The following is a 25,811-nucleotide window of genomic DNA, read 5'->3' on the forward strand; positions in this document are numbered from 1 at the left end:
TAGTTCGGCGTTCTGTGGGCCGCTTTGCGGCCATTACAGTGCCGATTCACATGCATACTAGCACGCAGCGCCTCAACCTAGAGGCTGCTAGCTCAGGCAGGATAGTAGCCTGTTAAGTTACAGCTCCGTACCTCACACTAGAGGAATGCGGCGTTAGGCAGGTATTTCTACTGCTGTCTGTCTGTCCACTACCTCGGTCTAAAATCATAACTGAGGCGTTGGGCTCTGCTCTAAGTTTGGTGCATATAGCTCCTGATGAAATGCATTCTCAATGCATGGAAACGCGTTGAGCTGTTACCACTCTGGGGTATGTCAGGGCAATCCTTGCTCCACTAATCTACGTTGGAGTGACGGCTCATGCTCTGCCATAGTCCTGCACCTGTGATTATTAGTGCAGTGAGAGTCTGCGCGCCGGCTCTCGCTGTTTGGAGTGGTGTTTGGTGAATTCCCCATACCAGACATCCCCTTGATCATAGTCCTCACCCTGGGTTGCATACCCTGTACCCTGTGGTGTATTGAGCCCCCTTACGTGTTGGTTAGTCTGTGAGACTGTTCTGGTGCTCCAGATGGTGGCGCTGATTGGAGACATCATTGCTTTCTCACATACTCAATATTAGTCAGTGCTGACTGTTACACTGACGGGTGATACCCCCCTTTTTTAATCGGACATTTAATAAAGACATTATTATTTTGTTTTAGCGCCTATTCACACATTATTTGCTTGATTGTATATATAGGCGTATACTTCATATACCACTCTAGTTTAATTTTCCACATTATCCAGGGGCACAAATATTATATTACCTCAAAGGAAACGTCGGGTGCGCGCACACACTTGAAATGGCCGGCGCATGTGCAGTTAGAACAAGGCTGCCGGCTGACTGCGGGATCGCGCAGTAACATGGAGCGCAACGGAGCATGCGCTAGACTTGCGCGATCCCAGCCTCTAGGCAGGATGTCAAAGTGAAGAGGACGGTAAGGGACGGGCTTATTTTTACTTGAAGCAAGGAAGGCCGTTGCCTCCTTGACTTCAAGTTGACTCTAACGATAGCGAGAAGGGTGATTAAAAATGCGTTTTTTTACAGTATGCAGCAACCAATGGAAGAATGAAAATCATCATTGTGAGCACACTGGGGGCTACTGTAAGGTAATGATGTCGGTTTTAAATGTGTTTTGGAGGTGACAGGTCCCCTTTAAATGGGTTATGTCATGACTGATGTAATATAGTCCATGACAATCTAGAAAGCTAGAACCAGCCCTGTACCTCACATGGATCCAGAGATCTCCCCATTCATTCCTCTGCTAGATTTTTTTCTGGCTGCAGCTCAGGGTGTGTGTCCTTTCTTCTGCAGCTCTCTCCCTATCACAGCTCAGGGTGTGTGTCCTTTCTGTTGCAGCTCTCTCCCTATCACAGCTCAGGGTGTGTGTCCTTTCTGTTGCAGCTCTCTCCCTATCACTGCTCAGGGGTGTGTTCTTTATGTTGCAGCTCTCTCCCTATCACTGCTCAGGGGTGTGTTCTTTATGTTGCAGCTCTCTATCATTGCTCAGGGGTGTGTCCTTTCTGTTGCAGCTCTCTCCCTATCACTGCTCAGGGGTGTGTTCTTTATGTTGCAGATCTCTACCTATCACTGCTCAGGGGTGTGTTCTTTATGTTGCAGCTCTCTCTCTATCATTGCTCAGGGGTGTGTCCTTTCTGTTGCAGCTCTCCCCTTATCACAGCTCAGGTGAGGGGATCCTTCCTGCAGCAGCTCTCTCCCCATCAGATCTCAGGGGGCATGTCCTTTTTGCTGCAGCGCTCTCCCCGTCACAGCTCTGGGCAGGTGTCTTCTTACTGCTGCAGCTCTCCCCCTGTAACTGTCACAGCCACAACAGTAGACATGGCTGGTCTCAATTGAAGGATGGAATTGAGCACGTGCTGCTAACACGGCAGGTGGACACGCAACTACTATACAGATTAAACATCAGAGGGCGCCATAATAATTATAAAAAGAACATCTCACAACTGGATAATTTTTGTGACAGAAACCAAACTACAAAAGTAACTAGATTTTCATGCTGAATTATCAATTAGCAGATTACACATAAAACAGTAATTAATAGTGGCACAACCCCTTTAAGGCCTCCTTCACAAACACTCTTTTCAGCATTTTAAAACGCTTATTAAAAATAAAAACTGCATGGATGTGGGGCTGCTGTCCCATGCCCGCAGCTGCCCCGCTCCTCCCTGCAGTGACGGGTACTGCTCTACTCAGCCCCTCCTTTCTGCCGGTGATCCAGTCCCATTCTCCTGCCTCCTCCAGCCAACGTCTAAAGTTTCTTCTGCAGGCTGAAGCCTGTGTGCTTAGTCTGTTCTATAGAGGGCACATGCACTCTTGGCCTCTAAAAGGGGTTGTCCACTTTTTTTTATTTATGACCTATCCTCAGGATAGGTCATCAATATATCAATATCAGATCAGCAGGTGCCAACTCCCAGCATCCCCGCTGTATGAAGAGAATACAGGGGAGCATAGGTCATCAATAAAAAAAGTCAGTAACCCCTTTAAAGAGCCAGCGTGCGTCCAAATTCTTTCCCAGCCCCTGCCTAGCTGTCCCTGCTAAGCGGTAGGTTCATAGGCATCTAATTTACCAGTGAAGGTGTGATATTCTGTCTGCCATGTACCGTACCTCTGCCTGTTACCAACTCTGATACTCTTTTGCTTGCCCTGACTTTAGTCTGTTTTCCGTACTGATCCACTGCCATCTTCCCTGACCTTAAACTAGTTTCTCACATACGCGTTAACTCTGTCGCCCCCTGACCTCGTCTCCTGCCTATGATTATTGCCTCACACCGGTGTCTCTAACCCCCGTGGGTCAGCTTAAAGGGGTATTCCCATAGCGCCTTTTCATACTTACCTGCTGCCAGCGCGCCGTTCACTTCCTGGATTCTGGCTGGGGGCGGGCTTCATCTTGATTGACGTCTTCTCCCGGCCGGGCCGCGCGCTGGACTGAATGTGCATACCGTCCATTGTCATAGTTTTTCCTGGCGGATTCTGCACTGAAGAATGACATGCGTGCGGAGCAATGGCCTGCCTGTCTGGTCTGAGCCCACAGAACTCATGTAGGGCAAATTGCTGAACAGATTACTGCTGGACACCTTCAGAGGTCTCGAGGAGTCCATGACATCGACGAGTCAGAGCTGTTTTAGGCTACTTTCGCACTAGCGTTCGGGGCTCCGCTTGTGAGCTCTGTTTGAAGTCTCTCACAAGCGGCCCCGAACGGATCCGTCCAGTCCTAATGCATTCTGAGTGGATGCGGATCCGCTCAGAATGCCTCAGTCTGGCAGCGTTTGTCCTCCGCTCAGCAGGCGGACACCTGAACGCAGCTTGCAGCGTTCAGGTGTCCGCCTGGCCGTGCGGAGGCAAACGGATCCGTCCAGACTTACAATGTAAGTCAATGGGGACGGATCCGTTTGAAGTTGACACAGTATGGCTTAATTTTCAAACGGATCCGTCCCCCATTGACTTTCAATGTAAAGTCAAAACGGATCCGTTTGCATTATCATGAACAAAAAAAAAAAAATTTTTTTTTTTTGTTTGTTCATGGTAATGCAAACGGATCCGTTCTGAACGGATCTAAGCGTTTGCATTATAGGAGCGGATCCGTCTGTGCAGATACCAGACGGACCCGCTCTGAACGCAAGTGTGAAAGTAGCCTTAGTGGCATGAGGGGGACCTACCCTATAAGGCTCCATTCACACGTCCGTGGTGTGTTGCGGATCCGCAACACACCTGCCCGGCACCCCTATAGAAATGCCTATTTAAGCTGCGGACAAGAATAGGACATGTTCTATCTTTTGCGGGGCCGCGCTCCGCAAATGCTGACAGCACACTGTGTCCCCATAGAAAATGAATAGGGGACTTCACCGCGGCGCATGCGCCATGGTGACTTATTCATGGCCAGTATAGTACAGAGCCGGCGTGCGCGTTAGCGGCTCTGCACTATTTTGGCCAGGAAGAAGTCACCATGGAGCGTGCGCGTTCAGGACAGCGAGCGGCCTGGCCGGGAGAAAAGAAGGAGTCTTCTGCGCAAGTGCGGCCACAGGGAAGAGCGGTAGCCGTAACCAGGGGAGACCGAATGACAACAATGAGGTAAGTGGGGATGAATTTTCTCCTAAAGGGTTGGAATTGGTTAATCAAATATATTTACAAAAATGATCACTGTCAAATGATTAACAGATTTAACAGTGATCATTATGATGGGAATACCCCTTTAAGAGGCAGCGGCCTGGTGACTCCCCTGCAGCTATGGCCAGACAGCTGTATAGGGGTTAAATGGTGTATACCAGGGGACTGTCAGGATAACGCCCTAAGGTTTAGCCCTAAATCAAACTGCTTAGTTGTCACAATTTTTTATTGCATTTTTGGTGGCGTTTCTTTTTTTAACCTAAAACTATGCAGTTGAAAATATCAATGGAAACGCTGTGTGAATACGATTTTAATCTGACATTCGATAGTCCAGAAATCATGGAAGACATGAAATACTACTGTAATGTACAGATGTTTCTACAGCCCTCTGATAATCCAGAATCTCATCATCTGGCATCTTCTTTGTCTCAGTAACAATGGAATAAAGGATCCAGTATTTCAGTCTAGTAGTTGGCTATTACCTTGTATTTGCAGTCATCACATTTATACACCGATCAGTCACGGAATTAAGACCACCTGCCTATTAGGCTCCATTCACACATCCGCAAATGGGTGCGAACCCATTCATTTTCTATGGGGACGGAATGGATGCGGACAGCACAATGTGCTGTCAGCATTTGCGGAGCGCGGCCCCGATCTTCAGGTCCGCAGCTCCGCAAAAGATAGAACATGTCCTATTCTTGTCCGCAGCTTGAATAGGCATCTCTATAGGGGTGCCGGGCAGGTGTGTTGCGGATCCGCAACACACCACGGACGTGTGAATGGAGCCTTATAGGGTAGGTCCCCCTCATGCCACTAGGGCTACTTTCACACTTGCGTTCAGAGCGGGTCCGTCTGGTATCTGCACAGACGGATCCGCTCCTATATGCAAACGCTTAGATCCGTTCAGAACGGATCCGTTTGCATTACCATGAACAAAAAAAAAAAAATTTTTTTTTTTTTGTTCATGATAATGCAAACAGATCCGTTTTGACTTTACATTGAAAGTCAATGGGGGACGGATCCGTTTGAAAATTGAGCCATACTGTGTCAACTTCAAACGGATCCGTCCCCATTGACTTACATTGTAAGTCTGGACGGATCCGTTTGCCTCCGCACGGCCAGGCGGACACCTGAACGCTGCAAGCTGCGTTCAGGTGTCCGCCTGCTGAGCGGAGGACAAACGCTGCCAGACTGAGGCATTCTGAGCGGATCCGCATCCACTCAGAATGCATTAGGACTGGACGGATCCGTTCGGGGCCGCTTGTGAGAGACTTCAAACAGAGCTCACAAGCGGAGCCCCGAACGCTAGTGCGAAAGTAGCCTAAAACAGCTCTGACTCGTCGATGTCATGGACTCCTCGAGACCTCTGAAGGTGTCCAGCAGTAATCTGTTCAGCAATTTGCCCTACATGAGTTCTGTGGGCTCAGACCAGACAGGCAGGCCATTGCTCCGCACGCATGTCATTCTTCAGTGCAGAATCCGCCAGGAAAAACGATGACAATTCTGTGAACTTACCGCAATGTTCTTCCATTAGTAACAGAGCTGTGATTGCAATGACGGGTTGAGGGATCCCAATGATTCATAAAGGGATGCTTCAATTAGGGTTGTTGCGATACCAAAATTTTGATTCGATACCATAAAAGTATTGCGAAAAAAATAAATCAAAAAAGCCACGTGCATTGCGCATTTAAAAAAATTTAGAATTGCGCAGACTTTTTTAAAAAAAAATTTCTGTTCCGGTGTTCATCGCATAGATTTTTTTTATATTTTAATTAGGGATCGACCGATTATCGGTTTGGCCGATATTATCGGCCGATATTGAGGATTTTGAACGTTATCGGTATCGGCATCTATTTTGCCGATATACCGATAACGTATGGGGAACACAGAACGCGCTGCTCTCAGCGCGTTCTGTGTTCCCTCCGCAGCACAGGGGAGAAGGAAGCAGTGTCTCCTCCCCCTGTGCTGCTGCTGCTGTCGCCAATGACAGAAGAGAAGACAAGAGGAGGGGAGGGGCTGTGGCCGCTGCGCCACCAATGAAGATAAGCCTTTCATTCATTCATATACAGGAGGCGGGAGCTGGCTGCAGAATCACATAGCCGGCTCCCGGCCTCTATGAGCGATAGCTGCGATCCGCGGTAGTTAACTCCTCAGGTGCCGCGGATCGCAGCCACCGCTCATAGAGGTCGGGAGCCGGCTATGTGATTCTGCAGCCAGCTCCCGCCTCCTGTATATGAATGAATGAAAGACTCCTCTTCATTGGTGGCGCAGTGCGCCCCCCCCGAGCCCCCCAGTATTAATCATTGGTGGCGCAGTGCGCCCCCCACCCCAATGCCGGCCAATAGTAAAAACATTGGTGGCGCAGTGCGCCCCTCCCCCCCACCCAGTATTACTCATTGGTGGCAGTGGCCACAGGATCCCCTCTCCCCTGCTCCTCCGATCGGAGCCCCAGCAGTGTAAGCCTGGGGCTCCGATCGGTTACCATGGCAGCCAGGACGCTATTGAAGCCCTGGCTGCCATGATAAGCTCCATGCTGCTGTGTGCACAAAGCACAGAGCAGCAGGGACAGTGTGAGCTCCTATTCACTCTGATAGAGATCTATCAGGGGGAATAGGACAAGGGTTCTAGTCCCTAAGGGGGCTAAAAGTTAGTAAAAAAAAATAAATACAAAAATATTAAGTATAAATGAAAAAGATTTATAAAAAAAAAAAATACACATTAACAATAAACCAAAATACACATTAACAATAAACATATTAATTTTCAGCAGATTTGTGTATGACTTTTTTTTTTTTCTCAAAAATGAAAATTCCCAGAATATCGGTATAAATTATCGGCTATCGGCCTGAAAGTTCACAAATTATCGGTATCGGCCCTAAAAAATCAATATCGGTCGATCCCTAATTTTAATAGTTTGGATTTTCCAGACATGGCAATATGTTTGTTTATTTATTGTTTATTTATATGTAAAATTATATATAAAAGGGGGTGATTTATACTTAAAAAGTAAAAAAATAAATTATTTAATAACCATTTCCCCCCTTAGGGGCTAGAACCTGGGATCTTTTAATCCCTTGTCCTATTTACCCTAGTAGAGCTCTATTAGGGTGAATAGGACCTCACACTCTCCCTGCTGCCCTGTGCATATAGTGCACACAGCAGCAGGGAGCTTACCATGGCAGCCAGGGCTTCAGTAGCGTCCTGGCTGCCATGGTAACCGATCGGGGCCCCAGGATTACACTGGCTGCCATGGTAACCGATCAGGGCCCCAGGATTACACTGCTGGGGCTCCTATCAGAAGCTGCCACTGCCACCAATGAAGAGGAGGGGACCCTGTGGCCACTGCCACCAATGTTTTTAAATACCAGGGAGATTGAGGGGGGCGCGCACTGCGCCACCAATGATAATTAACCTTTAATACAGGAGGCAGGTGCAGAAGGTCAACGGCAGTTGACCCCTCAGGTGCTGCACCTGAGGGGTTAACTGTCGCTGATCGCAGCTCCCTGTCAGAGGCAGGGTGCCGGCTATGTGATTCTGCTGCCGGCACCCGCCTCCTGTATTAAAGGTTAAAGAGGACCTTTCATGGGTCCAAACATTGTAAACTAACTATCAGGATATGTAGCGGGGCTGTGACGCTCTGCGCTTTGATTGGACAACGCTACAGCCAGGAAGAAGGAACGCCCATTGAAAAAAAGGGCAGTCTCCTCCCCATTGCTCCGATGCTAGCAATTAGCATACAGAGCTGGAGAATATACCGGGGGCTACAGCGGGCGAACGGAGCGGCGCCCAAGAATAATAGTAAGTGCAGTGAGATCCCAGGGCGCAATACATATCCTGATAGTTAGTTTACAATGTTTGGACCCATGAAAGGTCCTCTACTATCATTGGTGGCGCAGTGCGCCCACCCCTCCCTCTCTCTTATTGGCGGCAGCAGCGGCCCAGGGGGGAGGGAGTGACTCCTTCTCCCCTGTGCTGCTGAGGGAACATGAGCGCGCTGACAGCAGTGCGCTCCATGTTCTCTGATGCTAGGCTGTGCAGTAGGGCAGCCTAGTATCGATAAATGTCAAATCCCGGTATCGACAAAAGTATCGATTGGGTATCCAATAAAGCCCGGTAAAAATAAAGAGTCTCCTACACAGTGTCCTTATATTACTAATGTTTATATAGAAGTGACATGTTACAAATATATATAAATCAAGATCAGCTCTGCATGGTACGTCTCCAAAGATCGAAATAAAAGTCCTGAAATACTCTCTTAACAGAAAAAAAATGGGTGGAAATAGAAAGCTGAAAAAACCTTTTTAAAAGGCATCTGTCAGCAGTTTTGTCCCTATGACACCGGCTGACCTGTTACATGTGCTCTTGGCAGCTGAAGGCATCTGTGTTCATGGGCCCATGTTCATGATTATTATTTTTTTATATATGCAAATGAGCATCTAGGAGCAAGGGGGGCATTACCATTACACCTAGAGGCTCTGATCTCTTTACAACAGCAGCTCCCTCTGCACTTTGATTGACAGGGTCAGGCATGACGACGTTTACACTGCCTGACCCTGTCAAGTGCAGAGGACGCGGCAGTTGCAAAGAGAGCAGAGCCTCTAGGTGTAATGGCAACGCCCCCGTTGCTCCTAGAGGCTCATTTGCATATATTAAAACCTCATTTTTCTCAGCAATGTGGACACATATGAACATGGGACCAACACAGATGCCTTCAGCTGCCACGTACATGGAACAGATCAGCCAGTGTCATAGGGACAAATCTGCTGACAGATGCCCTTTAATTGGCAACATCTACAAACTGCGGAAAGACCGGGAGAAGCAACCGTGATCAGAGATAAAGTCGCGTCTGAATATAAATAAGTTATCCGAGGAGTTCCAAGCTGTAAGAGGGGCGCTCCGGGAGCACAGAGTTATTAAACCAGGGGCACGCACGTGATGGAAGTATTAAACAGATATAGCCATTGGACGCTGACCGGAAATCGCATCCATACGCAAATCCCTCCCGTCACAGGTCATGTGACTGTACAGAGCTACAATTCTGCAGGGGTAGAGCCTAATGGATCTATGTGCATCACATGGCCATCCCTAGAATAATACAGCCACTTAGGGTCCATTCAGACGTCCGTATGCGTTTTGCGGATCTGCAAAACATGGACAGCAGCAATGTGCGTTCCGCATTTTGTGGACCGCAGATCGCCGGCACTCTCATAGAAAATGCCTTTTCGTGTCCGCAATTGCGGACAAGAATGGGACATGTTCTACTTTTGCGGAACGAAAGTGCGGACAGCACATTGCGGCCCCATTGAAAATGAATGGGTCCGCACCTGTTCCGCAAAATTGCTGAACGGATGCGGACGTGTGAATGGACCCTTACTCTCAGAATATCGCGTGGAAAGGCATTAAAGAGCTGGAAAAAAAAATAAAAAATACTTGCACTTCCCATAAAATAACTCGCTCTGTGCTGCCCCCTTCTGGAACACTGGGCGTTACTGCTCCCCTTGTCGATGGGGTGTGTCCCTACACACTGTCCAGTGAGCACATTGTCAAACGCACCTCATGGACAAGGGAAATTGGTTGTGAATGTATTCATACATTTCCAGGAGGTATAACAGAGGGACAACCCAATGCAGAGGCCTAAGAAAAGATGTTCTAAAAGGGGACTGCAAGTATTTAGACATGCCAGGCGAACCGATGGGTCCTTTTTTTTTTTTTTTTTTTAGTAGCAGCAATTGTTTTCTTTGGAGGACCCTGTTCCAAATGAAAAAAGAAAAAAAAAAAAACAGAAAAAAAAACACAGCTCGAAAATGTTGCAGAGTTTACCCAAAATGGAGAGCGAAAAAAAATCCTGAACTCATACTTGTTAGAGAAGCTTATTCTATCGAGTGCAGCGTCTGTAAAAGTATAAATCAGATGAGTTAGAGGATCCTAATTTCATGCATTGAGCTAAGCCGTATGAAAAGTGATTAAAATAAAGAAACCCCCCTCCCCCCCCAAACTGCAGCAAAGTGGCTCAAACAAACCAAACCCCACACAAACATCTGTCACTCGGCCCCTACATCTGCTGGGTAGAGTTCCCGTTCCAGGTGTTGTTTTCATCCTCGTCGTCTTGCGTCCTTAACCTGTAGATTTTGCCTTCTTTCTTAAATTCGTCCGCTCGTTTTTCAAGTACCCTTTTCCGAACAGTTTCTCTGGAAGAGATGGAAAGTCAGAAGGTGTTGGTACACGAGGGATCAGCGCATGTTCAGATTTGGCGCAAGTCACCGGTACATACTAAATGGTAAAACACTGGGTAACATTGACATGTGAACAGCAAACTAAGCAGTAAAAACCAGTGTCAGGCAGCTGCTGCCAAGGCAAATAAGATAATGGGTTGCATCAGAAGGGGCATAGATGCCAGTGATGAGAACATAGTCCTACCACTTTACACATACCTAGTCAGACCAAACACGGAGGACTGTGTACAGTTCTGGGCTCCCGTGAACAAGGCAGACATAGCAGAGCTGGAGAGGGTTCAGAGGAGGGCAACTAAAGTAATAACTGGAATGGGGCAACTACAGTACCCTGAAAGATTATCAAAATTAGGGTTATTCACTTTAGAAAAAAAGACGACTGAGGGGAGATCTAATTACTATGTATAAATATATCAGGGGTCAGTACAGAGATCTATCCCATCATCTATTTATCCCCAGGACTGTGACTGTGACGAGGGGACATCCTCTGCGTCTGGAGGAAAGAAGGTTTGTACACAAACATAGAAAAGGGTTCTTTACGGTAAGAGCAGTGAGACTATGGAACTCTGAGGAGGTGGATGTATTTCTGGAGCGTAATAATATTACAGGCTATAGCTACTAGAGAGGGGTCGTTGATCCAGGGAGTTATTCTGATTGCCTGATTGGAGTCGGGAAGGAATTTTTTTCCCCCTTAAGTGGGGAAAATTTGCTTCAACCTCAGTTTTTTTTTTTGCCATGCTCTGGATCAACTTGCAGGATAACAGGCCGAACTGGATGGACAGAGGGCTTTTTCGGCCTTATAAACTATGTTACTATGTTAAAAGGGTTGTGCCGAGTATTAAAATTATCCCCTGTCCACACAGTTGAGCGCTGTACTCCACTATCTCCAGCGGTCCCATAAAGAATGAATGGAGTGGCAGGGCATAAGATCGGCCTGCTGCTCCATCATGAAGGGGACATGGGACCCCCACTTTCGTGATCAGTTAGGGGATACTCTTAAAGGGGTTGTCTCATCTGAGACATTGGTGGCATATATCTAGGGACCCACACCTATCTCCAGAGCGGAGACCAGCCGCAGTCCATTCATATTTCCGGCAGTCCCATAGAAGCAAACGGAGAGGTGGCTGTGCTTGTGCGTTGTGCTTTCCATTCATTTATATTCATTTTGCACTGTCTAGGCAATTTTTTTATTTTTTTATATGCAATAACAGTTTTACACGTTTTCAGTATTTTACGCTTCCATAATGTATTACTATACTCCTGTATACAATATGATTTGGGTCACCTTAACGCAGCCTGCGTGTCCTTACAGCAGGCTGACTGTACGGAGCACCCCAGGGCCCTTCTTAAAATCTCGGGACTGACTGCACAGGTGTTCCCCAGTCCCTGTTCTTGTGGCTGGTAAACCAGATGGACACTTTGATGGTGTCATGGACATTCTTTTGGTGATGAAAGGATCATCATAAGTCTAGGTTCTCCCCTCACACTTACCTTTTTGGCTCTGAACTACTGGATGCAGAAGAGTTGGTGCTTTCCTGCTGTGTCTGGCCCGGGCGGCCTGTGTGCTGTGTTGGGGGTGGGCTGCTGAATAAGAAACTGCTCAGAAACCTCCAGACTGCAAGGAGGGGATATAAGAAAGTGCCCAAAAAGCCCCAGGCCCCTCCATCTGATGAGGATTGCACTACGGCTCCAGCTGGCCTCCCGGCCTATCGATAGAGCAAAGGCAGAAAAATTAATACAAACTATATTATATGAATTCATTTATAACAGATAGAGATATCCATCTATCTACACACATATATGTGAATACACCCAGCAGACCTACCGGCAAGAGGACTATTGAGGCGCTGGGTGCAAGTTCTAAAACCAGTAAAGATTTCCCATAGTCCTCTTTGGTAAATTCTCTTCGGGGAAACATGGTTGCTAAGGAGAAATTGCCGTAAGCGTTTCCGACGGTCTGCAAGTAGAATAAATGCATCTTATTAGCGCTCATGCATTCACTGCCGTTTTGACCTTACTTTTAATGATCACCGTGACCTTGACCAGAACATGTGCTCATTAACAGAAAGTCCACAATTAGGACGTGTCAGGTTCAGTGATCCTTTCACAAAAAGGATGAAAAGAATCCGGTTTGTATCATGTATGTGAATGGAACGGGCACCAAACCGTCATCGTTTTCTGTGAACTATTCTGAACAAACAACAGGCAAACTTAGGACCCGGTCTTTATTGTGTGGTCATCACTTCAGAAAAGTCTAGTACTGCAGTGCCAGGAATTCAACTTTAAAAGTTATAGACACCATTGACATGGAGAAAAAAAATATTTGGGGTTAAAATAAAGAATTGCTGAAAGTTTCAGACTGCAATCTTCATTCATTTTCACACTCCCTAATATTCAGTTTAAAACCTGCATCTTGTCTCTTGTGGTGGACATACTGGATGTAAGCGCTGTATGTCCAGGATGCTGCTGCCGCCTTCACTAACTCTAATGTATCAGCACAACTCTGTCCCTGGACGGATTTCTCCTTCCGAAGCCCACGAGGGATCTGTTCTTACCGACATTCACTCATGCGCAGGACCGTGTGATTACCCCTTCACCTGCAGACTCTGCAGTGGGCACTCTATTCTCCCTCTACATATACAGACTATACGATTCTCCAAATGAAGACGTGTGCTCTGTGTGTTCAGGATCCTGCTGTCTTCACTAGCTCTCATGTATCAGCATAACTCTGTTTCTGGACTGATTTCTCCTTCTAAAGCCCATGAGGGATCTGTTCTTACTGACATTAACCCATGCTTAGGATCGTGTGATTCCCCCTTCCCCTGCAGATTCTGCAGTAGGTGCTCTACTCTCTCTCTACATATACACAAACGATGTGAATCTACAAATGAAGACAAAGTCTGAGTGTCTAGAATGCTGCTGCTGTTGTCTTCACTAGGTCTCCATTACTAGACCGATTTCTCCTTCTACAGCTCTTGAAGGACCTGTTCTTACTGACATTCACTCATGTCACACTTCGGTGTGGGAGGGAAACACCCCACCGAGCATAGGAGGGAAGGGGGGGGAGAAAATCAGGCCTGAGAACTAGGGAAGAAAAAAAATGGACACCTCCTAGTGAAAACCCTAACCAAAATCCTGACTGACTACCAGTATGAACAGACCCCAAAAGGTAGGTGAGTTCATACGCAGGAATACCTAGAGTCCTATCAAGCCCTATAGGACCCCGATACTAATGGCAGGGACGAGACTACCTGTTCCTACAAAAGGAAGGACGAACAGGAGTCTCCTTCAGGCCCAATACAAACAATAGGGAAATGCAACACACAGAACACAAACAAATTACAAAAGGGAAAGGAAAGACAAAACTTCAAAAGGAGCAATGGAAGCACCAGGAACTCAGCCAAGATCCAACCACAATCTATCCAAAGGTCCAAACAGAAGCTATAAACCGCACAGCATTGTGGGAGAAGCAACTATAAATAGAGAAGGTTAAATGACCCTAATAGCCAAACCTGGGGAAAGAAGGTGAGGTAGGCACCAGAAACAACACAGACGTCACTTAATCCAAACGGAAAACGGGTCAGATCAAACCGCGTGTTGCCAGTCTCACCGATCTCTGGCCACCTGTCGCGGGAACGTCCGTGACAGGTTATTCCCCTTCAGATTCTGCAGGGAGCGCTCTACTCGCTCTCACTCTCTACAGATACACAGACTGTGTTGTTGTCCCCCTGCAGACTGCATTGTGTGTGCTTTCTTCACCATCTACAGCCTGTGTGATCTGCCCACCCTGAAGACTTGGATGCTTTCCCCGTACACTCTTTGATCTGTTGTGAACATCCCCCTCCTTGCTGCCATCTACAACACAGCACTGCCAGCACACTCTGAAGCAGGAAAATAATGAAAACCATTTATAAAGTAAAAATTGTATTTAGGAAGAAAACGAAAAAAAAAAAAAAAATTAATTAATTGTGTCCATAGGCACAGATCAGATGGAAGTGACACTTAATGCACATAGGTGATACACGTCTGAATGCTATGGACTTCACTACTGGGACATGCCCCCCCCCCTCACTGATCACTAGAATGGGAGTCCCAGCTCCCCCATTGCACCTTAACACCAAACCGCAGTGAGGAGTTTGAATGGAGCAGCGCTCGTGTGTTTGATGCCACTCCATTCAATGACCACAAGGCTGATGGATGAAGAAAAGTAGAGTTAGGGCCCATTCAGACGGCAGTAGTGCTTTGCCGGCCATGTGTGTTCCGCAATTGCGAACAAGAATAGGAAATGTTGTATCTTTTCCGCGTAACGGAACCACGGATGCGGACAGCACACTGTGTGCTGTCCACATCTTTTGCGGCCCCATTGAAATGAATGGCTCTGCACCCATTCCGCAAAATTGCGGAACGGATGCGGACTCATTCATACAGCAGTCTGAATGAGCCCTTAGGCTGAGTTCACACTTCAGTTATTTGATCAGGTATTTCCATCAGTTATTGTGAGCCAAATCCAGTAGTGAAACCTACTCAGAGATCAGGCATAATGGAAAGATCTGCACCTGTTCTGTATTTTTGACCCGCACCTAATTTTGGTTCACAATAACTGATGGAAATAACTGACCAAATAACTGAAGTGTGAACTCAGCCTTACTGAGATATAACATAAGCAAGATCATCTATTCTCCACTGACCTGTACGGCAAACTGTCGTGCTTCCTCCAGAGGGGCCTCTGATGAGAACTGGTTCATGAAGGAAGAGCCATCGGGCAGTTTGAATTGTATCCTGGCTACAGTCCTGAACAGAAGGACAGCACAATGTCATAGGCAGGCGTGAGGAGACAGCGGACTGTAGAGACCATGGTCCAGCACTCACCTTCGCTCTCTCTGTGCCGCTTCCTTTTTGGCTTCAACCGCCACCTGCCGCGCCTGTAGTTCGGCCGCCCTTATGGCCTCTAGTTCTTCTTTAGACTTGGCAAATCGGGCGGCGCGATCAGCACGATCCTAGAAAACAATTACACTGAATGGAACCAGAAACATGAAATGGTTACCAACCGCTCCCCGAAGTACAATTCAATGAAGGAAAGGGGAAGGATCCAGATGTGGCGGAGAAGTCTTATCTACACGACCTCAATGAAGTAAAGAGATGACGTCTCTGTATCACCTACAGCGGAGGCGAGCTATGGAAGACCATAGCATTGGAGCTGCCCAGGGCTAGTCTGGCTGTAAGCACCAGAGCCCTGCCGTGTAGACGCTGGATGTATAGATGTGAAGAACGAGGGTCATTAGGTCAAAGGTCACGTAAAGCAAGGGTCAATATTAATGATTACATACAGAATAACCTACATACAAAGCTGAGTGACCCAGAGCATTTCCATCACCTATATAATACTGATCTTAAATGACACCATTTATACAAATCCACAAGATTCAGAGCTGAAATCTGCCAGTATTCCTTGTGTACGCTCAGAGCTTGGTGTGGAGAGTTGTATTATAAGAAATATAGTCTTTATACCAGACACTGATCAGTAGTCTGATGTGGTAAAAACTAACAGCAGCTTGCATTATGAAAGCTCAGTAAAGTATTCAGGGGTGTGTCTGTCAACCATCTTTTCAACTACTTCAATTAGCAACCAGCAGAATAGTGAGTGCAGCTCTGGAGCATAATGCAGGATGTAACTCAGGATCAGTACAGGATAATTAATGTAATGTATGTACACAGTGACTGCACCAGCAGAATAGTGAGTGCAGCTCTGGAGTATAATACAGGATGTAACTCAGGATCAGTACAGGAAAAGTAATTTATGTATACAGTGACTGCACCAGCAGAATAGTGAGTGCAGCTCTGGAGTATAATACAGGATGTAACTCAGGATCAGTACAGGATAAGTAATGTATGTACACAGTGACTCCACCAGCAGAATAGTGAGTGCAGCTCTGGAGTATAATACAGGATGTAACTCAGGATCAGTACAGGATAAGTAATGTAATGTATGTACACAGTGACTCCACCAGCAGAATAGTGAGTGCAGCTCTGGAGTATAATACAGGATGTAACTCAGGATCAGTACAGGATAAGTAATGTAATGTATGTACACAGTGACTGCACCAGCAGAATAGTGAGTGCAGCTCTGGAGTATAATACAGGATGTAACTCAGGATCAGTACAGGATAAGTAATGTAATGTATGTACACAGTGACTGCACCAGCAGAATAGTGAGTGCAGCTCTGGAGTATAATACAGGATGTAACTCAGGATAAGTAATGTATGTACACAGTGAGTCTTCCAGCAGAATAGTGAGTGCAGCTCTGGAGTATAATAGAGGATGTAACTCAGGATCAGTACAGGATAAGTAATGTAATGTATGTACACAGTGAGTCCACCAGCAGAATAGTGAGTGCAGCTCTGGAGTATAATACAGGATGTAACACAGGATCAGTACAGGATAAGTAATGTAATGTATGTACACAGTGACTGCACCAGCAGAATGGTGAGTGCAGCTCTGGCGTATAATACAGGATGTAACTCAGGATCAGTACAGGATAAGTAATGTAATGTATGTACAGTTACTGCACCAGCAGAATAGTGAGTGCAGCTCTGGAGTATAATACAGGATGTAACGCAGGATCAGTACAGGATAAGTAATGTATGTACAGTGACTGCACCAGCAGAATAGTGAGTACAGCTCTGGAGTATAATACAGGATGTAACTCAGGATCAGTACAGGATAAGTAATGTATGTACACAGTGACTGCACCAGCAGAATAGTGAGTGCAGCTCTGGAGTATAATACAGGATGTAACTCAGGATCAGTACAGGATAAGTAATGTAATGTATGTACAGTGACTGCACCAGCAGAATAGTGAGTGCAGCACTGGAGTATAATACAGGATGTAACTCAGGATCAGTACAGGATAAGTAATGTAATGTATGTACAGTGACTGCACCAGCAGAATAGTGAGTGCAGCTCTGGAGTATAATACAGGATGTAACTCAGGATCAGTACAGGATAAGTAATGTAATGTATGTACAGTGACTGCACCAGCAGAATAGTGAGTGCAGCTCTGCACTATGCAGCCAACCTGTGCAATCTGTTGTATAATCCGGTCTCTGGCAGCCTTGTCCTCTGCTTTCTCCCTGTTCCTCTCCTCCAGCACCCGTTTGGCCTGCACATCCTCCTGCTTTCTTTTATACTCCAGCATGTCTTTTCCCATTTTTCTCCTGCCAATTTCTCTCTTGATCTCTTGCTTCAGAAGACAAAGACAAAGAAAGGCTATGTCATCGTTTTACGCTAATCCGGGCAAACAGCACGGTTAAGGACGAAAGATAATTTTAATGTCACAGGATTAGCACTATGAGGCAGGGTTTACTTTGAAATCTAATAGTACTTAAAAAGTCATTGGATGCCTGTAAAGAGGTCTCACAGAGCGGTAACACTAAACAGAACTGACACCGCCATCTGGTGATCGGTGCTCCAGCCATACGACAAACACCAAATTGTGCCTGTCGTACGATGGTGTACAAGGGGCCTACGAGGAGGAGGAAAACTAGAGAAGGGATAAGGGAGGGAGGAGAAGAGGACAGAAGAGTAACAGGCTACTTACCTCCTTCTCTTCCTTATGTTTCTGCTCTGCCTTCATTTCCAGCTTTGCCATAACCCTATTATAAAGATATTACTGTCAATTCAGACCATCTCACGTCTCAGCGCCGTCAGTCAAGCAATATTATAATATACAAACACCACATCAGCAGCCAAGAGCAATATACCCAAAACCTAAAAAAAGTCCAACATATTCTCTCCAAATTAAAAATCACATGTACAAAGTGCTGTACAATGAAATCTAGTAGCGTGTAGCAGAGCTTCCTTTGTATACTGTAGAGACCCCCCACATACTGCTCACCTCTACCTATATGCAAGGCTCCAAAGCATCTCTCTGATGCCAAGACAGCTAACATGGAACTAGTGTGCCCTCTGGTGGCCATGTTAATATACACACACACTTTGTCTTTAAAATGAACCATTATTGTACCAATAGTCCAGAAAGACTGTTATTAGCTGCTACAGAGTCATACACAGCGTTTCCCATCTTTTTTGTGCTTTGATGTGTCCCCCTTTAGACTGCTGGGGGACTGGCACTGGACAGAATTAGTTTCATCCCTCCTCTGCCGCCGACGACATACTTTCTTCTTCCACCACCTACGGAGGGGGTCTCCTTGGACACGTTAGTGCAGATAAACTGCTCTTACCCTGATAAGCAGGGCCGGAAAGCTATTTTAATTAGCTGCTCTACAGTGAAGAGAGGATCACTATGCAACGATGTGGCTGAGAGTGACTGAGCATGTGCGTCCACCAGCACTCGGCTCATTAGGTGGACAAGCCCATCGCATGTTTCTCAGCAGTGATGAGCACTGAGGGGAAACTCTTATATGTTGCAACTTTGGATCAGTTGCCTTTTAGGGAACTGCCAAGTGGGCCCAGTGTCTATTTAAAGGGTTTGTGCAGGATTAGAAAAACCATCCAAAAAAAACAAAAAACAGCATGACCCGTCCATGGGTTGGTGGTCAGCTTCATTTGAGTCAACTGGGTAGAGTTGCAATACCGCAGACAACCTGTGGACTGGGTGAGGCTGTTTTTTGCAGCCATGTTTTTCTAATCCAGGACAGCCCCTTTAAGGCTGGAAACATGCCGTTTTTTCATTACAAAGCCAGGAAACAATTCAAAAGGAGTGGGAAATAAAAAATAAAGAAGGACAACTGGCTTTGGCTCACGTGTGATTCCAGGCTAAAGGGGAAAAAATAAAAAATTAAAAAAAAATCAGTTATAACTAGTGCAGGGTTAGAAGTAGCAGGATGACTTTTGACCCCTCAGGTACTGCGTCTTTTTCATCTGGTTACCTTCTAATAACAGACATATAACATAATATAAAGCCAACCTCTCCATTTTCTCCGCTATTTCTTCAGCAGTTTCTCTCGCGTCTTCGACAACCTCGCTTGATTCATCTGTGGGCGAGTTGTCGCTTTGTGCTGGGAGAGAAGTAAAATATATTTACTTACACTGAATGCACGGAGTTTACACAAAGTACTAACAGGGTGATGCACTAAGAGTATAACCTGGGGTTGTCTCTGGCGATGCGGATGAGGTCTCTACAGGGGGCGATTCCATGGATGGGCTCTCAGATACAGGGCATGATGTCTCTGGAGAACCAACGGGTACGTCTGTGTCTGCTGGTAACTGGTCGTTCTTCCCTGTGTGCATCTGGCAGGAAGATTGAAAGATAACTATCCAACAGAAAACCAATAATGATGATCTACTCCACTAATCCGTGCAATAGCCAGACGTGCAAACAACAAGACTCTTGATTTATGTGCAGGGATCACAAGAGTCATGTATGCGGCGACACCACTGCAGGGATCACACGAGTCATGTATGCGGCGATACCACTGCAGGGATCACACGAGTCATGTATGCGGCGACACCACTGCAAAGATCACGAGTCATGTATGCGATACCACTGCAAAGATCACGAGTCATGTATGCGGCGATACCACTGCAAAGATCACGAGTCATGTATGCGGCGATACCACTGCAAGGATCACGAGTCATGTATGCGGCGATACCACTGCAAGGATCACGAGTCATGTATGCGGCGATACCACTGCAAGGATCACGAGTCAAGTATGCGGCGATACCACTGCAAGGATCACGAGTCAAGTATGCGATACCACTGCAAGGATCGCGAGTCATGTATGCGGCGATACCACTGCAAGGATCGCGAGTCATGTATGCGGCGATACCACTGCAAGGATCGCGAGTCATGTATGCGGCGATACCACTGCAAGGATCGCGAGTCATGTATGCGGCGATACCACTGCAAGGATCACGAGTCATGTATGCGGCGATACCACTGCAAGGATCACGAGTCATGTATGCGGCGATACCACTGCAAGGATCACGAGTCATGTATGCGGCGATACCACTGCAAGGATCACGAGTCATGTATGCGGCGATACCACTGCAAGGATCACGAGTCATGTATGCGATACCACTGCAAGGATCACGAGTCATGTATGCGATACCACTGCAAGGATCACGAGTCATGTATGAAGTGACACCACTGCAAGGATCACGAGTCATGTATGCGATACCACTGCAAGGATCACGAGTCATGTATGCGATACCACTGCAAGGATCACGAGTCATGTATGCGGCGATACCACTGCAAGGATCACGAGTCATGTATGCGGCGATACCACTGCAAGGATCACGAGTCATGTATGCGGCGATACCACTGCAAGGATCACGAGTCATGTATGCGGCGATACCACTGCAAGGATCACGAGTCATGTATGCGGCGATACCACTGCAAGGATCACGAGTCATGTATGCGGCGATACCACTGCAAGGATCACGAGTCATGTATGCGATACCACTGCAAGGATCGCAAGTCATGTATGCGATACCACTGCAAGGATCACGAGTCATGTATGCGATACCACTGCAAGGATCACGAGTCATGTATGAAGTGACACCACTGCAAGGATCACGAGTCATGTATGCGATACCACTGCAAGGATCACGAGTCATGTATGCGATACCACTGCAAGGATCACGAGTCATGTATGCGGCGATACCACTGCAAAGATCACGAGTCATGTATGCGATACCATCACAGGAGTCACATGTTGGTTTAGTGACAGCATTCCTTTAGAATAAAAAAATGGCACACGGAGGAAATAAAATCCACTATGTAAATTTTCAAGCCCCTAGTCATCCAGATTTTGCAGACGAAGTTACGAAACTAAGTTACACAGTGTGGATACTGAGTCTGAACATCAAAGAGGTGTTTCACCTAAATGTCGCAGTGCACCTTAAAGGGCTTGTATGTAATTAGAAAAACATGGCTGCTTTCATCTATGGGTTTTGTCAGGTGTTGCGGCTCACTCCATTGAAATGAATAGAACTGAGCTCCGCCACACTGAATGCATCTACAGACTCCTACACATTGGAAGGAACATCTGTAAAACAAGTGAAAAAGCAGGGAGGAAAAAGGAACTCTAAATACGGTAAATATCACTGATTGTGGAAGAAAATATAAAGGCTTTGTGACGCGGCACAGACTCCGGGCTCATCTATCACAGATCAGACATGTCGGAGGCTGGAGACGGCGCTCAGCACCTGCTTCACTTTGGTGATCTTTGCGATTAATTCTTCGGCTGATATACTGCCCGCAATGACTTCTAAAGGAATCCCATTCTCTCCGATGAAGAAGCTGGACGGGATACAAACCACAGGATCTGGGACGGCGCTTGTAAAGGACCAACAACTGATAGACAAGTGTCATTTCATTATTGGGGATCAGCAGCCCAGCTCAAATTTCTAGAATGACCTTACTAAGCGGCCTTGTACAGTTTATATATTCATGTACTGATCCCGAGTTAGATCCTGTATTATACTCCAGAGCTGCACTCACTGTTCTGCTGGTGCAGTCACTGTGTACATACATTACTTATCCTGAGTTACATCCTGTATTATACTCCAGAGCTGCACTCACTATTCTGCTGGTGCAGTCACTGTGTACATACATTACATTACTTATCCTGTACTGATCCTGAGTTACATCCTGTATTATACGCCAGAGCTGCACTCACTATTCTGCTGGTTCAGTCACTGTGTACATACATTACTTATCCTGTACTGATCCTGAGTTACATTCTGTATTATACTCCAGAGCTGCACTCACTATTCTGCTGGTGCAGTCACTGTGTACATACATTACATTACATTACTTATCCTGTACTGATCCTGAGTTACATCCTGTATTATACTCCAGAGCTGCACTCACTATTCTGCTGGTGCAGTCACTGTGTACATACATTACATTACTTATCCTGTACTGATCCTGAGTTACATCCTGTATTATACTCCAGAGCTGCACTCACTATTATGCTGGTGCAGTCACTGTGTACATACATTACTTATCCTGTACTGAACCCGAGTTACATTCTGTATTATACTCCAGAGCTGCACTCACTATTCTGCTGGTGCAGTCACTGTGTACATACATTACATTACTTATCCTGTACTGATCCTGAGTTACATCCTGTATTATACTCCAGAGCTGCACTCACTATTCTGCTGGTACAGTCACTGTGTACATACATTACTTATCCTGTACTGAACCCGAGTTACATCCTGTATTATACGCCAGAGCTGCACTCACTATTCTGCTGGTGGAGTCACTGTGTACATACATTACATTTTGCTGGAATGCCAAGGAGAATACACAGCCTAAAAATCACACATGAAAGGATACAGAACTGGGAAAACTGGAGACAGGTGTCACTGCAAGGAAAAAAAGATTAGTTTATTTATAAAGCAATAATAATTTTGTTATTAGACGCGCACCCAGAAATTATTTTAGACGTGTACACCCCGAAGACCCCCCCCCACACTGTCACAGACGTGTACACCCCGACGCCCCCCCCCCACACTGTCACAGACGTGTACACCCCGACGCCCCCCCCCCACACTGTCACAGACGTGTACCGCTTGTACATTTTCTTTCACTGAACATGTGGAGGGGACAGATGAATAAATTATTTAACAAACCTCTTACTGTCGATCCTGATGGCGACAAAGCCCTGAGCTGCTGCCCGCTCCACCTCTTCATCCCCCCAGCTCTCTTCCATGCGAATGGACTGCTCATCATCCCCTGAAACAAGAGACCACGTTAGTGTCGCCCACAATATGGTTCTGCATATGGGCCACAAAAAAAAAAAAAAACACTGACATGGAAAAAAATATATACATTTGTGAGCATGACCCCCCCCCCTTCCCTGTGGGTATTGAAAACTCCCAGAAAACCCTTTTAAAATTAAAAAAAATATATTAAAAAATAAAAATAATAATTATAAGGCCCGGCTTGGGGAAACTGGGCGACTACTAACATGGCTGCCTGTCCTAGCTTCTACGGGGGGGTGCTATTCAGCACTCATAGTATCCCAAACCAATGTAAGTTCTGGTACATAGTACAGTTATGGCCCATCAGAACCATCACTGGGGTTCTGACCAAAGGACCCCCTAACGATCACTTGAAGGTGGCTAGGCTGCACAATGCGATGGACCCTGCGGTTATAGCACATCCCCACTACTAGGAATATACGAGGTGGCCGACTGTGGGACGGAGGAGGCCATAATGCTGCCACCCAGCTCTCCTAGGAGCTGAGATAAGCACCCGGTGGGGCAGAAGTTTTACCAACTGGAGAGAAGACCACCCAAGATTTATATGATAACCGCAGATGTATTTCACTCCTTTAAGATTCCGTTTAAGCTTCATTTACGTTACAGTCCCCACTCGCCATACGTGTTCACACACCGCACGTGTCCATTCAACCAACGGACGCCACGGGCGCGTCCTTACGCCGAGTCAGCATACAGCAGCGCACTTTGCTATGTGTTATTCCATACACAGGCATCCTGTAAAAAACGTACACTGCACCGTATACGTCTCCTTTACCTATGGCGACAGACAGGGGGCATCCGCAGAAGGTACAGGTCGCCCCAAATCATCAGACTGCAGAAATCTTGATTTGACTTCACCATGTGAATAAGCAGTGATATCGCCGCCCCCACCTGTCACTCTATAACTTCGAGCCAATCACACACAGCGCCATGCTGACAGTTTCCATTTGCCATCTCCCCCACCACGTTGCCGATCTTGTTGTCCCCCCCATCCTTTAGGACTACCCCTGCTGCTGCCACTTTTCATTGGCCGGTTGCAGTCGCCATCCATCACGCTTCTCCCACTTAAAGTTGCGGCCCCCTCCGGCCTGTCCTGTGGTGGTCACCCAACCTCTAGCCCCTATTATTAGTCCTGTCATTCCACTCTTATTATTCATCCTTTCACTCTATATAACTTCCAGCCAATCACACATCCCATCATGCTGACGGTTTCCATTTGCCATCTCCCCCACCACATTGCGGATCTTGCCGTCCCCCCCATCCTTTTTTAGGACTACCCCTGCAGCCGTCACTTGGCATTAGCTGGTCGCAGTCACCGTCCATCACGCTCCTCCCGCCTCCGCCGCTGTTTGATTAGTCCGGTTGAAGGTGCTGCCCCCTCCTGTCTGTCCTGTGGCGGTCACCCCACCGCTAGTCGCAGTCGCCGCCCCTATTATTCATCCTTTCACTCCATAACTTCCAGCCAATCACACATCCCATCATGCTGACGGTTTCCATTTGCCATCTCCCCCACCACATTGCGGATCTTGCCGTCCCCCCCATCCTTTAGGACTACCCCTGCAGCCGTCACTTGTCATTAGCTGGTCGCAGTCACCGTCCATCACGCTCCTCCCGCCTCCGCCGCTGTCTGATTAGTCCGGTTGATGGTGCTGCCCCCTCCTGTCTGTCCTGTGGCGGTCACCCCACCCCTAGTCGCAGTCGCCGCCCCTATTATTCATCCTTTCACTCCATAACTTCCAGCCAATCACACATCCCACCATGCTGACGGTTTCCAATCGCTGTCCACCAGCGGACTGTCCTGTCCCATCGCCCTCTAGGCCTTCATTAGCCAGACGCCTTCGCCCCCCACGTCCTGTGGCGGACACCCCACCAGTGGTCACAGTCCCTGCCCCTATTAACCCTTGGGGTGTCAGAGACCTGGTGACTCGAGCAGTTGTCAGTCCTCACTCCCTAGGGCAGCTGTCACTGTGCCTGCCCTGTGTCACCTCCTCACACACAGGAGCCCCATAGACCAGCACGGAGTCCCTGCCGCCAGCGCTCCTCACCGGCCACAAACACGACAAACACGGAGCTCCGCTGCTTGGCCTCGGCTATGGCCTCCGGGATGGATCCCTGGAACCAGAGCATGTCCCCGGCCTGGAGTAATTCCCCTGCCTGCCTCCTGTCACTGCGATCCGGACATACAGCGATGACGAAGCGCAGAACCGACCAATGACGTCGAATACGTCACCACGCACGACGCTCAATCCCCCAAGCCACGCCCCTCGCGAGGGAGTTAGACATGACGAAGCCACGCCCAGGAAGGCGCGCTCCTTACTCCTGACGGAGTTCTTAGTGTTGTCATGGTAACAGATGCAGCCTTGATTGGCACGGCACGTCTCCTGAGCAAGGGTCACCGCAGCAGCCATGAGCGCCTGTCATCTACTTTCTAGGCGCTCTCTGGCTGGTGCTTCTTAAAGGGGTTGTCAGGACAAATAAATTATCTTTAAAAAGGGCTTAGAATGGTGTAAAATAATTAAATAAGTCACAACTCACAACTTTGCAATCCTCCGCTAGAAATGACTGGGCCCCACAGCAAATTTTTGAATGGGGCCCCCCTCCCCCAGTAATTTTTTTTCGCAGACCCTTCCTGTTATGCCGCCCCCATTCCTGTGGCTAGTAAAGGTCGCTCTCTCAGAC

The 25,811-nt window shown here is 47.1% G+C and overlaps 1 protein-coding gene across 1 annotated transcript; it reads right to left on the bottom strand.

The window, feature by feature from the left end:
• Nucleotides 1-9,883: 9,883 nt before the first annotated feature.
• UBXN4 (UBX domain protein 4) lies at nt 9,884-25,345 on the bottom strand. The gene is made up of 13 exons (XM_040439800.1): nt 25,178-25,345; nt 23,001-23,103; nt 22,705-22,733; nt 21,567-21,685; nt 19,502-19,646; nt 19,324-19,414; nt 17,995-18,049; nt 17,473-17,637; nt 15,266-15,393; nt 15,085-15,187; nt 12,222-12,353; nt 11,888-12,102; nt 9,884-10,354 (listed from the first exon to the last, which is right to left on the bottom strand). The coding sequence occupies exons 1-13, from the start codon at nt 25,257-25,259 to the stop codon at nt 10,219-10,221; spliced, it is 1,503 nt and encodes a 500-aa protein (XP_040295734.1). The 5' UTR covers nt 25,260-25,345; the 3' UTR covers nt 9,884-10,218.
• Nucleotides 25,346-25,811: the final 466 nt, after the last annotated feature.

Source organism: Bufo bufo, chromosome 7 (assembly GCF_905171765.1).
Source record: "Bufo bufo chromosome 7, aBufBuf1.1, whole genome shotgun sequence".
Taxonomy (NCBI): Eukaryota; Metazoa; Chordata; class Amphibia; order Anura; family Bufonidae; genus Bufo; species Bufo bufo.

Excerpts from the sequence above, each read along its gene's own strand:
- UBXN4 (XM_040439800.1), bottom strand. The coding sequence starts at position 25,259 with ATGCTCTGGTTCCAGGGATCCATCCCGGAGGCCATAGCCGAGGCCAAG. Across the intron at positions 21,686-22,704 it reads TCTCCAGTTTTCCCAGTTCT|ATCCTGTGGTTTGTATCCCG; the intron begins GTATCCTTTCAT and ends GCGCCGTCCCAG. Across the intron at positions 19,415-19,501 it reads ATCGCCAGAGACAACCCCAG|CACAAAGCGACAACTCGCCC; the intron begins GTTATACTCTTA and ends CTTCTCTCCCAG.